This window comes from Nomascus leucogenys, chromosome 21, assembly GCF_006542625.1.
Source record: "Nomascus leucogenys isolate Asia chromosome 21, Asia_NLE_v1, whole genome shotgun sequence".
Taxonomy (NCBI): domain Eukaryota; kingdom Metazoa; phylum Chordata; class Mammalia; order Primates; family Hylobatidae; genus Nomascus; species Nomascus leucogenys.
This window is the reverse complement of record NC_044401.1, coordinates 10,257,886-10,275,898: the sequence shown is the minus strand read 5'-3', so window position 1 is coordinate 10,275,898 and position 18,013 is coordinate 10,257,886. Positions and strand designations below refer to the sequence as shown.

At 38.1% G+C, this 18,013-nt stretch overlaps 1 protein-coding gene across 3 annotated transcripts in view; it reads left to right on the top strand.

Moving 5' to 3' along the window:
• Positions 1-18,013, top strand: part of NECTIN3 (nectin cell adhesion molecule 3) — a 123,877-nt gene continuing 105,864 nt past the window's right edge. For 2 of the 3 annotated variants that reach the window (XM_012501089.2, XM_003261789.4), the window contains exon 1: positions 1-416. In XM_012501089.2, coding sequence (XP_012356543.1) covers positions 260-416 — 157 coding nt within the window. In that variant the 5' untranslated portion in view covers positions 1-259. Of the gene's footprint in view, positions 417-652; positions 750-18,013 lie in introns of those variants that run through there. The other variant, XM_030801799.1, reaches the window with a different exon arrangement.

The window sequence follows — 18,013 nt, the reverse complement described above, 5'->3', positions numbered from 1 at the left end:
GGCGGGCGGGTGCCGGGGGGAGGGGAGTGGCGGCGGCGGCGGGCGGCTCCCGCCTCAGCCTCGGCAGTGGCGTCGGCGACGGCGGTGTCGAGGCAGCCGCCAGCGCTCGTCCGAGTGTCAGCCGGCAGCGACGGCGCTAGAGCTGGGAGCTGGGGACACGCGCGCCGGACCTTCCACAGCCTCCGCCCAGAGCCTGAGGCGCCGGGGCCGGGGGAGCCGGGGGGCGGGCGGGCGAGCGGGCCGGGGGGGAGGGTGGGGGATGGCGCGGACCCCGCGGCCATCCCCGCTGTGTCCTGGAGGCGGCAAAGCACAACTTTCCTCCGCTTCTCTCCTCGGAGCCGGGATCCTGCTGCAGCCCCCGACGCCACCTCTGCTGCTGCTGCTCTTCCCGCTGCTACTCTTCTCCAGGCTCTGTGGTAGGTGAACCTCGGCGGCCGGCGTGGGCTGAGGGAGCCGCCACTGAGGGTGCGGGCGCCGCGGCCGGCCCCGCCAGCCGTTCTCCAGGGCAGCGAGGCGGTTGGCTGTGCGAGCGAGTGCCGAGGACTTTGGCTGGAAACTTTTCGCCGCGCTCGGGGCGAGGCCCTGGAAGGGCCGGGCCAGCGAATGCTGCGCCGGCGGCCCGCTCCCCTCCCCCGCGGCCGCGCGCGTCGCTGTGCGGATGGCCGAGGGTTGGCGATGGTGCTTCGTGCGCCGAACTCCGGGTTTGCTCTGGGGACCGTTACTTCCTCGCTCATTCCCTGGGAACCCTCGTGGGTTAAGGTGCCGGGATGTACGTTTGCCGCTTTCTTTTTTTCCTGGTGAAACTTGAGCTGTGAGCCCAGAAACCCTGGGGACCGGAGCCCGATGGAATGAAGCCTCCGGGTCCACTTCTCATGGCCTTCCACCCTGGAGAAGGCACCATTTTAGCCCACCCAGCCGCAGAATCCCCTACAGCTAGTTTTCTTCCGTCTTGTGCCCCCTCCCCCGGCTCTGCCCTGGCAGCTTCTGGATCTCTCTAGATTGACCCTCGTCCCTGCCTTCCAGCTTGTGGGACGTCTCTCACACTGCCCGTGCTTATTTTACCAACCCCCAGGAACAAGATTTACGCGTTAAATACCTGATTTCATGGACTGTGTGCCCCGGCTGTTCTAACCAAAACAGTCACGCGCCTGTTTCCCATCTCTTCCCTCGTGTTATGTTACTGTTTTCCTGTCATATTTGGGAGTTAGTCTCTGAGTTTTGTTCCCAGGTATGCCAGACTAGAAGCCTGCTTATTAAGGATCGTACTAAAAAAAAAAAAAAAAAAAAAAAAATCTGCCTCATGCAAGAGAATGGGAGGCAGTGATTTGGGAAAATAAGGACACCAGTCTTTGGTGGGAGGAGGAGTATCAGAACACTGCGAGACTTTATTTATTTGAGGGCTCTTGGTAAGAAAAGTAGAGGGGCAGAACTTAAGCTTGCTCAAAGATTGGTTTTCAGTATTTCATAAAACCGTAAACTGAAGTTTTACTAGTATTTATTAAAAGGAGAGATGTGTGCAAATTTCTTGGATAGTGTGATTTAGGAGGAGGAGAATCCTGTTACACGGTAGGTGAGTCAGGTAGTTGGTTATGAGGGAAGCAAAGTTTGCATGATGGGATTGAGTGTCTCTTCTGGGCTGAGAATTTGCACTAACAGTTTACCACCACGTTTCCAGCACTGTAATGAAATCTGATTTACACAGAGTATAGTATGATAAATGGAATGTTAGTAATTGTACGCTGTTTCTGTATGCCGACTCCCCAGATACTTGGTTCCAAGGCAAAGTTCTTAATGCTATACCTTTTTAAATTGATGCCGGTCTAGATTGAATTTGTGTGCTGTTCTATTCCATGAAGGAGAATTGGGGAAGTTGCTTACAGTTGAGTGAGAGGACAGTTGGAGGGGACCTTACCAGTTTACTATCCTGACTTTGTTTATGTTAAGGACTGAGAATATACCTCCACAGAGGCAGATCTAGTTAGGCAAAGCTCTGTGGAAGACTGAAGCCAGGTAATATGCATAGCTGATGCAGGAATTATTTACATGATAATTTCTTAGTGGTTGTGAAAATGAATTGTTGATTACTTTTTGAAGGAACACATTGGGTTTCACATGGAAGAAGAAAACAGTTTTTAAAAATCTCAACGTAGCATTGGAAGGACTTGATTTTTAATTCCGAGCTTAAAAACTTAAGCAGTGTAGGCAAATGGACTGTGTTTTATAGCAGGTGTAGTGTTTAGAGTCAACTCTTCTTGTTGTAGAGGTAGACACTAGTTTTGTATTCCTGTGTGCTACTCATTTAAACAGCTTCCTTTTTTGGCTTATAGTGTTATAACACCCTAATTTGTGAACCGTTATGACGAGTTTTTTCCATCAACCTTTATTTTGGAATTAAGTCTTTGAATAGGGCGCAGTTGTTGTGACTTACGGAAGCTTAGTGGTATGGAAGCAAAATTTTCTTCAAGTAAGCTGTTAGTCTAACAAGTTGTTGATTTAACTACTGTTTCAGTTAATAGAGTTGTAATGGCATTCGTAGTACTGCTTACAAGGTTTGGCATGTAGTTAATATTTGCGTGGAGCCAGTTTTAGAGTTGAAAAGATTTTTAAGCTTTAAAAAGATGACTGTAGCTGATGATCTGTTGATGAGAATGCTTTACTTATTTTTATGACATATAGATTTTTCCTTTTGCTGCTATTTTTGATATTTTGATATGTTTGATATATAGCGTGGCCTTAACTTTATCGTGTTAATTTAACTGTTAAAAATATCCATCAAAACTGGTGGACCTGATATTCTGAAGGCTATAAAAATGTTTATATAAGACTTGCTGGCTGGCTGTTTTGGGGGTGTGCATTATCTTATTTGGAGAACTGAACTTTTAAAATGAGAGTTTTACAGGTAGTCAAGTGGCCAGATTGTTTTTTGTTTTTAAGCCTTAGAAATTCCTAGGTATAAGTGTCAAGGGGATTGGGCTTACATCATCATCTGACTTGATAAACGTCATTTAATTATGAAATTCTAAGTTTATGATGGCAATAATCAATTCATAGATGGTTAGATTTATCTCACTTTTACTTCCCACGGTTTTTTTTTGGGACATAGAGAATATTATCATGGGTATGGTAATGATGAATAACAAGATAGACTGACCTTCGTAAGGTCCCATTTGGCTCTGGGATTCTATGCCTCTTTCCATTTTCAGCAAGGCTTCATCTTAAGATGGATGTTTAAAAGAGCACAGAAAAGAAGATCTGATATGATATGGAACTTCTAAAAGCACTCTGACTACTCGATAGGCACTTGGGAACATAACACACGCATAAGACAGAGTCCTGGCTTCAAGATGCTTATAACTTCGGATTCGACCTAAAGGAAACATGATTGTAGAACAGTTTGGTGTTTGTGAGGTATTTTGATTTGCCCAGAAATGGGACACGTACCCCACTAGGTAAAGACTTATGAATGTGCAGTGAAAAAAACAGTCACTTTTAAAAAATCATTTGGGTCAGATCATATTGAGATGTCTTCTTCCTTCCTTCCCTGTCCTTCCCTCCCTTCCTCCCTTTCTGTTTCTCTCTCTAGCTGTAAATCATTGGCAGGTTATTTAACTTTGGAAACTTGAAGTTTCTCTTGTTTTAAAAAGAGATAACATTACTACCTTGCTGATAAAGATCTTGTGAGAATTAAATGACAGAATAGAACACTTAGGAGAGTGCATGAAATATAGTAGAACTCAAACGTTAGCATTTATTATATTGCACAACATAAACTAACCAGGCTGGTATTGGTGATTCTTAAATTCTACACCGATGTGCTGAATAATTGAGTTTTCAAATTGACTTGCTGTATTTGTACTTTACATCTATATATTGAGTCTTAGCCCAGTGATCTTCAAATATTTGTTTAATTTACTTTATATAAATATACAGATGATGAGTGTTCAGAATATTAGAATATAGTCAAAATAATTCAATTGTATAATTGTATGGAAACTAGTTGACTATTCCCTTAATGATGTCCACTGCATTTTAAGATTTGGCAGTTCCATAAGGTCACTTAGAATGTTAGTGATTATGCTGAAGATAGGAATTGGAGAAGGGACTCAGAGTTTGCTTCTGCTTTAAGTTACTGATGGTATCAGTTGGGGTCTATAGTACATATTGCCTGCATGAGTCTTTCTGCATCCTAAACAGATATTTTTGGAAAGTAACCCAAATTTAGAAGCAAGCAGAAAGATCAAATCTTCCTTTCTTGCAGTTATCTACAACATCAGAAATAAGAATTGGAAAAGCTGGGCAATTGTGTGTATTATATGTATTTACCTTGTTTATGTCTCATACTTAACATCTATTTACAATTTAGTAATTTGGCAATTCTGATGTATGTTTTGTATGTGTATAGTTAAGGGATAAAACTTATGGGTTATTGTTAATTACTTGAAAATTATTGAAGGGAAGCTGGTTATGAAAATCCTTGTTAAAAGAGAGCATTTTGACATTCTGTAACTTAACCCTTAAAAATTAGTGAGTAAATAATACATTGCTATAACATATTCTGTAATCTATGAAAATCTTCATAAAAATTGACAAGCACTACATGGTTTACAGAAGATGAGACAGTTAATAATTACTATTAATATGTAAATGTAGGTTAAAAATCAAATAACCGTTAAGTCAATAATGAAACTTTAAAGACAATTTTGTGTACCGTGCACACAGATCCAAAAATCTGAGCACCATTAATCTGTCATAGGCTTGATTACTTCATGTACTTTTGTCTAAAATGGTCTTTAAATTGTTGAATCTATATTCTTTACTGAATTTTATAAAATTTATGCTTTTTATTTATTAGAATAAACTCTGATATAGTTTAATCATTTATTTAAAATCTGATGTGAGGCCAGGCACAGTGGCTCATGCCTGTAATCCCAGCACTTTCGGAGGCTGATCACTTCAGGGTGGATCACTTTGGGTCAGGAGTTTGAGACCAGCCTGGCCAACATGGCGAAACCCCATCTTTACCAAAAATACAAAAATTAGCTGGGCATAGTGGCAGGAGCCTGTAATCCCAGCTACTCGGGAGGCTGAGGCAGGCTAATTGCTTGAACCCCAGGGGGAGGAGGCTGCAGTGAACTGTGACTGCACCATTGTACTCCAGCCTGGGTGACAGAGCGAGACTCCCATCTCAAAAAAAAAAAAAAAAAAAAAATCTGAAACTTTATTAAGGGTAGCTTCAAGGTTTTTTCCTAAAAGAGTTACTAATTATAATGTAACTGCAACTACAAATTTTTAATGAGGCCTGCCTCCTATGAGTCTAGATATAGCCATATTACAGGTACTATAGTTATTTTAGAAAGGATATTATATACTTGTATTTTGAATTTTACTTTTCTTTAGTATAGCATCCAGCAGATTGTTTTTCTTGCAAGACTACTGACTGCCCACCATTCATTCTGCTAAATAAGATGAGTAGGGAAGACCTGTTGCATTGTGAGTAGATACTCATAAACTGAAATGTGAGCCATGTGTAAAAAACTTTGGTTTCAACTTTAATGGGTAAAAAAAAAAAAAAAAAAAAAAGATCAAACTTGTTCTTACTTTAAATAGGATGGCTGTTGGACCCAGTAGAGGCCCTTTAGGCTCTCAGCCCAGGTTTTATCATAAGAAATAAAATAACAGAAAAAGGGAGTGGGGCTGTAAATAGCTATTCTCAAATAGCCAGAGCCTGCAAAGAGAGGTTGTGTGAGTTAAAATCATAGTTACTAGGGAATCTTTTTTGACGCAATGTGGCCAGGCCCCACTATGGACTTACTAGATCAACAATTTTTGTCAGACAGGTGAGGTGTGGAGTCCAGGGATTGGGACATTTGTATTTTGAAAGACAACATCAGATAATTCTTTCTTCTCTTGACAAGTGCTATTTATTATAGCATTTTCATTTATGATTTGACCAAATATTATCAATCTTCTGAAAGAAATGTGCTTCACTGTTTTGTTCACTATTTGTATTTCCATGTGCTTGGCATGTAGTAGGCACTCATATTTATTTCAAGAGTTTGATGGCGAAATCAAGGTTAGTCCAAACCAGCACGTTTTAATAGAAATTTAATGCAAGCCATGTAATCTCAAGTTTTCTTGAAGCCACATTTAAAAAGCAAAGAAGAAATAGGTGAAATTAATCTTATTTTATTTAACACAATGTAACCAAAATATCATTTCAGCATGCAATTGTTATTAAAAATTGAGATATTTTACATTTTCTTTCATAATAATTTTTTGAAATCCAGTAGATATATTATACTTATAGATCATTTCAGTTTGGACTAGCCACATTTAATGCACTTTGTAGTCAACTGTGATGTTCCTGGTGGCCACCAGTTTGGATAGTTCAGGTCCAAATCTTTAATTGTCTCCAAAGTGGATTATGCCCTTTTGTGGTCTTTACCCATAAGGCCTAGAATGACATTGCTCTTCCTACCTAATCAAATTCTGAAGGGCTTGGTTTAAGATTGACTTTCTCCAGGAAGGCTTCCCTCACCACTTCTTGCATACAGTGAGCATGCAATTCTGCTTTCATTTTTTTCATGCTTTCAGGTTTAGAACAGTCTTTGTTAAAGTGTTTCTGTGAAACACTAGTCTCAGAAGATAGGTTTTTGGAAGAAAAAGTACCATGGTTTAATACATTTGGGAATAGGAAAAGCTAATGATATACCCCCTCATGGAAAGTTACAATGTGAATTAGTTTGTTAATGGTCTAAGAAATTCTTCAGTAAAATATCCCGTTTAACAAACTAAACAAATTCTTGGGTGTAATATATATTATGTTGCAGAAGCTATGTTATGCAGAACACACTATAGGAATATATTCTTAAAGAGATTTGTACTCTCGATGATTAGAAAAGGTTGATAGACTTGAAGATGTTACTTGAGATAGTTCTCCACTGATATTTCCTTTTTAAAAAGTTCTTTTTTCTCTCTTCAGTTCTATTTCCCATTGCCTCACCCATTTTGAATTTGAGATGTTTGCAGCATTGACTTTCTACGAGAATAGTAGTCTTCTGCTTTGTTATTTCAAAATCAGCTGTATATTATTTACCTATTTAGCTTAAGCAGCTTCTATGAGATGTATCGTACTTTATGTATGACACATCTGACTCTGGAACTCAGTTTTATGAATGAAGTGGGTAAATTTAAAATAGTCTATTTTGTAATGGAAGTATGCTAATATGAAACTATGCAGGGCTAGGACTCCAACTAAGTGTCTGAGAACATTATATATAATGTCAAGCGTGTGCTTGACTCTTCTGTTGCTTCAATTCAGAAGAAAAAAATATTAATGAAATGCTAGTATTGGTAAACTGTAGTAAAATCAGTTTTAGTAACTATTTATGTGAATTATTCATGATAGACATGATTGCTATTACTGAAAATCTTAGGCCCTAGTTTTTGAAGATTATTAATAAGATTTCTAATTTAGTTGTAGGTAGATTCTTAAAGTACTCAGCAATTATGGTGGCTATTTTGAAACTGTGCATTGCTTATCAAGCTTGTTTTTCATGTAAAAGGATCTGGGCATTGATATATTTTTATTATATTTGTAGTTAATAGTAAAAATATTTAAATGTCCTTTCATTATAGACTCAGATTCCCTACTAATTTGATTTAGAGAAAATCATTCATGGCTATACATTTAATTTAATACTAAGCCTGACAATAAACTGCCTAGTTTTTAAAACCTGCTTAGAGATACCCTACCTACTTTATTTTAAATGCGAAATAAAAAAGTCCTTCTCTATTGCTTTAATTTTTTGGAGGAGAATCAAGTGGAAGAAGGCATATAGCTAACAGTTCTATACTTCTTTAAGGCACAGGGCTAAAACATGATAGCAGCATTTCTCACTAAATCATAAGCCTGCTTATGTTAATGGCTACTGCAGTCACTCTAAAACTCTGCATTTCTGCTTGTTAAATTTAAAGGAAGTAAAAAATTACTGCCAACACAATCTTTGAGAAACACGCAAATAATACAGTTGTATTTAATGTCAACTTTTATAGTAGTTTCCCCATTCCTATAAACACTTCTGAGGTTATGTGATTATCTTGATGCAGTTTTTCTGCCTAGTGCATATTAAAAGCACAGTGAACTTCAATATTGAAATAATAGTAAGGGAATTTCTGTTCTTTTTCAAGGTGTTGCATTGTTTATTGTTGTATACTAGTACAGTCCCAAAGGATTTATAATTTTTTTTCTTTTAAACTGGTATAGACCCTACAGTTGACTGATTTTGAATAACAAAAAGGCATATCAAGTTTAGAATTAGTAATACTAATTAGCAGGAAATAAGACTATCTAGATTATTGACATTCTTTTCTGTACTTAAGAAAATAAAATTAAGAAATTATGTTTGCAGTTTTCAATGAGAAAAGATTTTCAACTTCTGGATTCTTAAAGTACTCAGCAATTATGGTGGCTATTTTGAAACTACATTGTTTATCAAGCTTGTTTTTCATGTAAAAGGATCTGGGCATTGGTATATTTTCATTATATTTATAGTTAATAGTAAAAGTGTCTAAATATATAAGTAGCTGGTGAAATTTGTATTTGGCATCCCCCAAAGCCCCTTTTCCTTCAGAAGCTTTAATCCTGACAGCATCTCTTGAAATATAAAACACATTTGAAGTTCCCCAAGAAAAATACATGGTTTTCTTTGAGGATACTACTGTTGCTTTGCTGCCCTCTACAGTCAATTAAAATAGTCACTCTAGATTTTTCTCCCTTCATGTACTTAGAATACTTTTTCCGTGACCTGTGTATGAGCTTTATATTTCAGGAATGGGTTAAGTAATATTTACTGTTACAGAAGTAAAGTTTAGTCACAGTTGATCTATATCTGTCATGCAAAAAAAAAAAAAAAAGGACTTAAGAGATTTGAGCAAGGGATAAATTGGGGACTATTGAGCAACAACCATGTGCTAGGGAGTATAAAGGATACTACGGTGGAATGAGGCATGTTGGCCCTCTAAAGCTTATGAACTCATTAGTATGATTAATGGCATGCTTATATATAAAATGACATTTGTAACAACATGCCAAGTGATATAATATAGTTTACAAAAATATTAGTAAGGGCTGGAAGAGTTAAAAATGAGACTTTTGAGCTATGTCTTCAAGAGTTCGGACAGATAAAACGGTGGTTTTAAACATATTTAAAACACAAAGCAAGCTGGGTGCGGTGGCTCACGCCTGTAATCCCTGAGAGGCTGAGGCAGGAGGATTGTTTGAGCCCATTTCTTTGAGACCAGCCTGGGCAACATAGTGAGACCTCGTCTCTACCAATAAATAAATAAATAAGCCAGGCATGGTGGAGTCCACCTGTAGTAGCAACTACTCAGGAGGGTAAGGCGGGAGGATTGCTTGAGCCCGGAAGGTTGAGGCTGTAGTGAGCTAAGATTTTGCCTCAGCATTCCATCCTGGACAACAGGGCAAGACTGTCTCACCATAAAAACAAAAAACAAAACAAAACAACAAAAAAACCCACAACCCTACAAAGCATCTGTTATGTAGAAAGGACTCTGCTAGGCTCCTTGGAGTCTTTGCCCTTAAGAAATGTAAAACTTAATTGTCAGGAGATTGGAATGAAAGATGTCTTTCTCTGTGTGTGTGTGTGTGTGTGTGTGTGTGTGTGTGTGTGTGTGTGTATTAACCCAGTTACTTCTCTGCCTGTTTCCTTCCCCTGTTAAATTGGCTAAATAATACTTTCTTCACAGAATTGCTGTGAAATTAAATTGCAATAAAGTGCTACGTAAATACAGCAAACAATACAGTGAACAAAAATGACTTGTCTTATGTTAGAAATTTAAACAAAGTATTGTCGGATTATAGAAAGAGGACCAATTTAGGGATGGAAGAAGACTTAGAGGAGCTAATTTTGTAGCTGAATCTTGAAGGAATAGCTTAGATTTCCGTTTGTGAGGGAAGGTCAATGAAAAAGAGGGCATTCCAACTTAAAAAGACCACTGAGATGAGGACTCTAGAAGGAATTAGTGTTCCCATGTGACTCAAGCATGAACTTTATGGAGGGAAGTCATGGATTTTTAAATACTTTGCTGAGGAGATTAGACTGTGGTAGCCACTGAGGAGCTTTTGAAGGCAGGTAACTGTTGAGTCCATCCATGACTTGATAGATTGTATAGCTCTGGCAGAAATGTAAAAAATATATTGGAGCTATGACAGACAAGTGAAGGTGACAACCATTGTGATGTTCCATGGAAAGAGAGGATTACAGAGATAAATGGCAATTTTGCAAAGGGATTTGAAGGGAGGCTTGGATCTGAGAAGTAGATGATATGGTGTTTGGATATCATTGTGGGTGAGGAAGGAGGAGTTAGATACGAACCAACTTGGAATAACTAGGAAAGGATGATGAGAGGATTGATTAATCAATCCAGTAAGGTTTCACATGCATTTGTGGTGCACTTTTGAGCTGTAGCTGGAAATTTGTGAGAGGTGGGGATAGGAGGGTGAGATACGAGGGGTAGGAGGTAGGTTGTGAAACTGGGAATTATCAGGATTGAGGTATTTGCATTGGATGAGCTGTTTCAGAGAGAGAAGGGAACACAGGCAGAAGAGAGAGAGGGAGAGAAGAAACAGAAAAGTGGAGAGAGGGAAGGGAATAGTGGATGGGGCCAGAAATTTTTTTTCGATTGAGGTGTTTTGATTGGATAAGCTATCAGAGGGAGGGAGAGAGGAGAAAAATAATGGTAAAGGAAAAATCTTAGTTGATAAATGAATACATTTAGTAGAGGTAAGGGCATTCGTGACTCAGTAATTTTAGTAAAAGTGGTTAGGAGAAAAATGTCACATCTTAAAGCAGAGGTCTCCAACTTTTTTGGCACCAAGGACCGGTTTTGTGGAAGACAGTTTTCCCATGGACTGGGGTTAGGGGCAGTGGATGGTTTTGGGATGATTGAAGTGCATTACATTTATTGTGTAGTTTATTTCTATTATTATTCAATTGTAATATATAATGAAATAATTATACAATTCACCATAATGTAGAATCAGGGGGAGCCCAGAGCTTGTTTTCCTGCAACTAGACAGTCCCGTCTGGGGGTGATGGGAGATAGTGACAGATTATCAGGCGTTAGATTCTCGTAAGGAGTGCACAACATAGATCCCTCACATGTGCAGTTCTCAGTAGGGTTCGTGCTCCTATGAGAATCTAATACTGCTGCTGATCTGATAGGAGGCAGAGCTCAGGTGGTAATACAAGCGATGGGGAGCAGTTGTAAATACAGATGAGAGATGGGGAGTGGCTGGTAAATACAGATGAAGCTTCACTTGCTTGCCCACCACTCACTTTCTGCTGTGCGGTCCAGTTCCTGACAGGCCAGACTCGTACGGGGGTTGGAGACCCCTGTCTTAAAGGATTAAGAAATGACGGGATAGTGAAGAAGGAGAGTAGAGACAACTCTTGGGAAAGAAAGAAAAGAGAAAAAAGAGTAATTTGTGAGGGAAGAAGACTATGTCAGTTGTTATGGACTGAAAGTTTGTGTTCCCCTTCTCCCCCAAATCCATATGTTGAGCTCCCAACCCTCAATATGATGGTATTGGGGGCATAGGGCCTTTGGGAAGTAATTAGGTTTAGATGAAGTCAGGAGGGTAGAGCCTCATGATGTGATTAGTGTCCTTATAAGAAGAGGAAGACACTAGAGCTGTTTCTGTCCATCATGCAAGGATGTAGCAGAAAAGCAGGCATCTGCATGCCCCGAAGAGGGCTATCACCAGGAACCTGATAATGCTGGCACCCTTGTCTCAGACTTTCATGCTCCAGAGCTGTAACAAAGACTGTAAGCCAGCTAGTCTATGGTATTTTGTTACAGCAGCCCAAGCCAAGACATCAGTCAAGGTTTTATTCACAAACATCAGAAACTTGACCCCATGGTTAAAAGACAGTTTTTTGAAAGATATTGGATGCTCCAGGCATGGAAATCAAGAACTGAAAGAAGGTAGGCATCTAGAACTATATCCAGAACCATAGCTGAGATAGTATATTGTGGGCAGTTTGTCAAGGTCATTACCTGCTCTCTCCTGGACGCTGGATATTATAGCCTTGCCTCTGACACTGGCATTGCTGCTCATAGAAACTGGATGTTGTTGTTGCCATAGCCCAAGAAAATATATTGTCCACAAATGTCCACTATAGAAAGTTGAAAAACTTTTTTTAAAAAATTTAATTTATATGATGAGACTTCTGTGTCTTTGGGAGAGAAGCAGGAGAAGCTCATTGATACAGCAAGGTCCAGGAAAAGCGATAAGTGGAAACATTAAAAACACAAATGAGAGACGCTAGTATTAGAAATGGAAGACACTTCTTTCTACTAGGTAGGGAAGAGAAAATGATAGGCGAAGATGTTGAGACACTTCTAGGTGTGAGAGAGGGAAGTTACAAAAAGGTTTTGTTCTTTAGCGATTTAAGTGATAAACTTTTAGAATGAGTGTGGAGTGATACTGGGACTTAGGATAGAACCTGTAGTGAAAAATGGAATAAGACATCAACTAAGAATGAATGAAATGAGTCAGTATTGAAGGCATGAATTAGCATAACATGAACTTGTGAAACGTGAAAATTGGTGTGGAGGCAGTAGTAAGTTTATGTTGTGTGGATGTTAATATTTAATTGAGCACTAGGTCTACCAGAGACTATTCTAGGTACTGTGAAAGACTAGCCGATAAATAACAAAATGTGTTCTGGGAACCACTTGTGTTTATGTGTGGAAAGAAGTAGAATAGAGTCAGACTGAGTGCTTTTTGAATGTGATGTGATAGGGTGTCTGAAAGTTTGAGAACAGGGGCGATATGAGGAAGGTAGGATTTAAGAAATACAGATATTATTGAGGCCTAAAGTAGGGTTGTAATGGTAGAAATGGAAGGGAAAGTTTTAGAAACGAGATAATTAAAAGGTAAAATAATACCTCTTAATAATTCTAGGATATAAGAAATGGAGGAAAATCAGTGGAGTTTTCAGACAGATGGGAAAATATTGTAAAGGTTATTGAATGGAAGATTGATGTAGGAATTAGATGTTGCATACATGGAAGTGTGGGCTGCCATAACAAAATACCACAAACTGGGTGGCTTAAAACAGCATAAATTTATTCTCTCACAGTTCTGGAGCCTGGAGGTCTGAAATCAAGGTGTAAGCAAGGCCATGTTTCCTTTGAAACTCTGGATAGAATCCTTCCTTTCTTCTTCTGCCTAGTTTCTGGTTGTGGCTGTCTCTCTTAAGTGTTTCTTGGCCTACTGCTGCATTACTACAATCTCTGATCTGTTGTCACATGACATTTTCCCTGTATGTCTCAATAGGACAAAAGTCATATCGGATTAAGGGCTACCCCACTCAAGTATGACCACATCTTAATTTACATCTTAAATACATCTGTGGACACTCTATTTCCAAATAAGTTCACATTCACAGACATTAGAGGTGAGGGCTTCAACACACAATTCAGCCTGTAATACAGGGATGATGATTTTTGTTTTGACTGTGTAAGCTGTGAGATTTTAGGCTTGATTAAAGTCAAAGTGCCAGTTAAATGCAGCATTTGAGGATGTGAGGTATGAGGTGGTTTGAATGAAACTTGAGAGAGACTCATTAAATACTACAACTTTTAAATTGACATATACATCAGAAAAATACATACATAAATGTGGAGTTGGATGAACTGTTAAAATGTGAGGATATTCCTGAAACCATTTTCCTGGTCAAAAAATAAAACATTACCAGACTCCAGAAGTCCTTCTCATACTCCTCAGTCACAAATCCTTTTCTCTCAACCACAATTCTGACTTCTAGCACCACACATTAGTTTTTCCTGTTTTTGAACTTTGTAATACTTCTTTGCTTACACTGTGAGATTCATCCATGTTGTTGCATGTAGCAGTATTTTTTTTTTTTTTACCACTGTACAGTATTTTGTTCCATGACTGTTCCATAATTTATCAGTTTTAATGTTGGACAGACATTTGGGTTATTTTCACTTTGAGGCTTTTATGAATGGTACTGCTGTGAACATCATTGTGCCTGTTTCTGGTGGTGGTATTGCTGGTTCATATTATGCATATTTTTGTTGGAATAATTTTCCAAAGTGCTTATAACAATTCATACTCCCACCAATAATGTTTGAGAGTTTCAATTGCTCTACATTCTCACCAGTCCTTTGTAATATCAGTATTTTTCTTTTAACCATTCTGGTCAGCATGTAAAATGGTGATTGTGATTTTAATTTGTAATTCCTTAATGATTGAGATTAAGATTATGGGCCATTTGAATATCCTCTTTTGTGAAGTGCCTGTTCATTCTTTTTCCTTTTTATTCAGTTAGGTTGTCTTTCATCTTTTTATGGGTTCCTAGGAATTGTTTATATTTGCTAAACATGAACCCTTTATTAATTATATGTATTGCACATATCTTCTACTCTGGCCATTTCACTCTATGAATGGTTTCTGTTGATAAAAAGCAGTTCCTGAATATCTATCTGTGTAGTCAAAACCAGTCTTTTTCTTTCCAATTAATTTGTTGTGTTTTTGTTTAGGAAATCTTTCTCTAGTACACCATCATGAAATTTTTTTCCCCTAGAATATTATTTGCCTTTACTGTAGTACATCTAAAATTTATTTTTGTGATTATATAAGATAGGGTTCATATTTTTCCCCCATTTACTATTTAGTCAGCCATCACCATTTATGGAAAAGACTCTGCTGTGCACTGCTGGCTTTATCATAAATCAAGTAGCCATATATGCCTGGAGTTTTTTGGACTCTGTTCCAGTGGTCCATTTTTCTATCTCTGTACAAGTATCATAATGTCTCATTATAGCTTTTTAATAGATCCTCATATTGGTTGGAGTAAGCTCACCTATTCAGGTTTATTGTACTTAGTCTTGTTCCTTTTTCCTTTCCACATAAATTTTAGTGGCAGTTTATTAATTTTCATAAAAAGCCTGCAGGAATTTTAGTGGCAGTTCATTAAATTTATATGGATTAATGTGGGGCTAGATTTGGCATCTTTCTAATGCTGAGTCTTCCAATCCATGAACCTGGTTTATCTATTTATTGAGGTTTTCCTTAAATAAAATCTTCTGGTTTGTTCTGTGTGTAGACGTCTTATATAACTATAAATTTTAGATTAAATTTAATCTAATTTTAATTATAGATTTATTTCAAGTTATTTGGCTTTTTGATGTTATTATAAATAATATTTATAAAATGTTTTCTCATTGTGGCATGTAAAATGCAATCCATTTTGGTACTGTGACCTTATGTAAAGAGACCTTGCTTAATTTCACTTATTTCTAATACTTTGTGGAATCTTTTAGATTTGCCATCTATGATGAAGAAGGTCTGTTTCTCTTCAATGATTGTATTGTTTTTCTTTTCCTTTGCCTTATTGCACTGGCTAGGACATCCAGTGTGATATTAAAGCGGTGACTATAAGCATTGTTACATGTGTAATCTCAGAGGTAAAAGTGTTCAGCATTTCAAAATTAGGTATAATTTTTTTGTAGCGTTTTAAAAAAATAGAAGACGCCAGGCCGGGTGCTGTGCTTCACGCCTGTAATCCCAGCACTTTGGGAGACCCAGGCTGGCGTATCACTGGAGGTCAGGAGTTCATGACCAGCCTGGCCAACATGACGAAATCCTGTCTCTACTAAAAATACAAAAATAGCCTGGTGTGGTGGTGCACACTTGTAATCCCAGCTACTTGGGAGGCTGAGGCAGGATAATCACTTTGAACCCAGGAGGTGGAGGTTGCAGTGAGCAGAGATTGTGCCACTGCACTCCAGCCTGAGCAACAGAGCGAGACTCTGTCTCAAAAAAAAAAAAAGAAAGAAAGAAAACAGCCTTTTAAAAATTTATTTTAATTTTAATTTTTTTTTAATTTTTATTTTGAGACAGAGTCTTGTTCTGTTGCCCAGGCTGGAGTGCAATGGCATGGTCCCAGCTCACTGCACCTTCCGCCTCCAGGTTCAAGTGATTCTCCTGCCTCAGTCTCCTGAGTAGCTAGGATTACAGACGCCCACCACCATGCTTGGCAAATTTTTGTATTTTTAGTAGAGATGGCGTTTCACCATGTTGGGCAGGCTTGTCTTGAACTCCTGACCTCAAGCAATCTACCCTCCTCAGCCTCGCAAAGTGTTGGGATTATAGGTGTGAGCCACTGTGCCTGGCAGAAGAAGCCTTCTCCTCAGGTTAGGGAGGTAATATAGTTTGGATGTTTGATTCTGCCAAGCCTCATGTTGAAATTTGATTCTCAGGGTTCGAGGTGGGGTCTGTTGGAAGGTGTTTGTGTTGCAGGGCAGATCCCCTCATGAATAGAGTAATGCCCTCCCTGGGGTGGTAGAGGGAGAAGAGTGAGTTCTCACTCATATTAATTCCTGCAAGAGCTGTTTGTTAAAAAGAGTCTGGCACCTCCTCTCTAGCTTTGTTGCTTCCCATTGCCATGTGATCTCTGTACAACCCAGCTGTCCTTTGCCTTCTGCCGTGCCAAAAGTGTCCTAAGACTCTCTTCAGATACCCAGACCTAAAATTTTTCAGGTATCAGAATTGTGAGCTAAATAAACGTTTTTTCTTTATAAATTACCCAGTCTCAGGTATTCCTTCATTACAACACAAAATGGACTAAAGCAGGAAGTTTCTTTCTGTTCCCATTTTTTCTAAGAATTTTTATCGTGACTGGGTACTTAATTTTATCAAATGTTTTATCTTAAAGTTGAGGATATGATTTTTCCCCCATTTTTTTAATAATGTGGTAAATTACATTTCTATGGGCCCAACATGCTTCTGCTATACAACTCTACTGATGGTGAATTACATTTATAAAAACATTAAACCATTATTGTGTTTCTGGAGTAATCTCAGTTTGGTTTTGATGAATATATCCTTTATTATATCACTGGATTCTATTTGCTATTTTATTTTCTTTCCACATATGTGCATGAATTGCATTGGCCCAAATTTTTTCTTTCTTAAAATGCTTTTGCCACCTTTTGGTGTCAAGGCTGTGCTGGACTCATTAAAAAGCTGGGAAGTGTTCATCTTGTTTTTGGTCTTGTGTAAGAGTTTAAGATTGATAATTTTTTCTTTGTTTTGCAGAATTCATCTGGGCATGTAGTTTTCTTTTTAAGGGAAGGATTTTTAATTACAGATTTAACATTTTAATAATTATAGTACTAGTCAGATTGATTGTGTCATTTTGGCACTTAGCATTTTTGTAGGAATTTGTCAACACGCTTTCAAATCTTCTGACAAAAAAATTGTTCATAATATTTTCTTATCGTCTTTTTAATGCTTGGAGGATAGGTAGTGATGCCCTATGTTTTCATTTCTTATGTTAGTATTTTGTGCCTTTTCTCATTTTCTGGATCAGTCTTTCCAAGAGATCTTCAATTTTATTATACTTTTCAAAGAACCCACTTTTGGTTCATTGTTGATTCTATTTTATGTTTGTTTCTATTTCATTATTTTCTTTTCTATCTTATTTTCTTCTACTTATTTTTATTTGGAGAGGGGCTTATTTCTTATTCTTTTTCTCATTCTTCAGATGGATAGTTAGATTACTCATTTTCAGCCTTTCTCATGTGTGTGTCTGTGTATGTATATATATGTTTCTGTATATATACATACACACATATGTATGTAATTTTTTTTCCTTTAGACATGACTTTAACTGCATCCCTTGTGTATTCAGTTCAGAACATTTTGAAATTTCCATGTCATCTTTTTGACTCATGGATTATTTTGAGATTTTTGCTTAAGTAAATGGGATTTTAAAGTTGTCTTTCTTACAGATTTTTGTTTTAACATTGTGTCAAGGAATTTTCTCTGTAGGATTTCAGTCTTTGGGCCCAATATGCAGTCAGTTTTGGCAATTTTGTGTACACTTGAAAAAATTGCCTTTGTTGGGTGAAGTGTTCTCTCTCTGTGTATGTATGTGTATATGTGTATATGAGT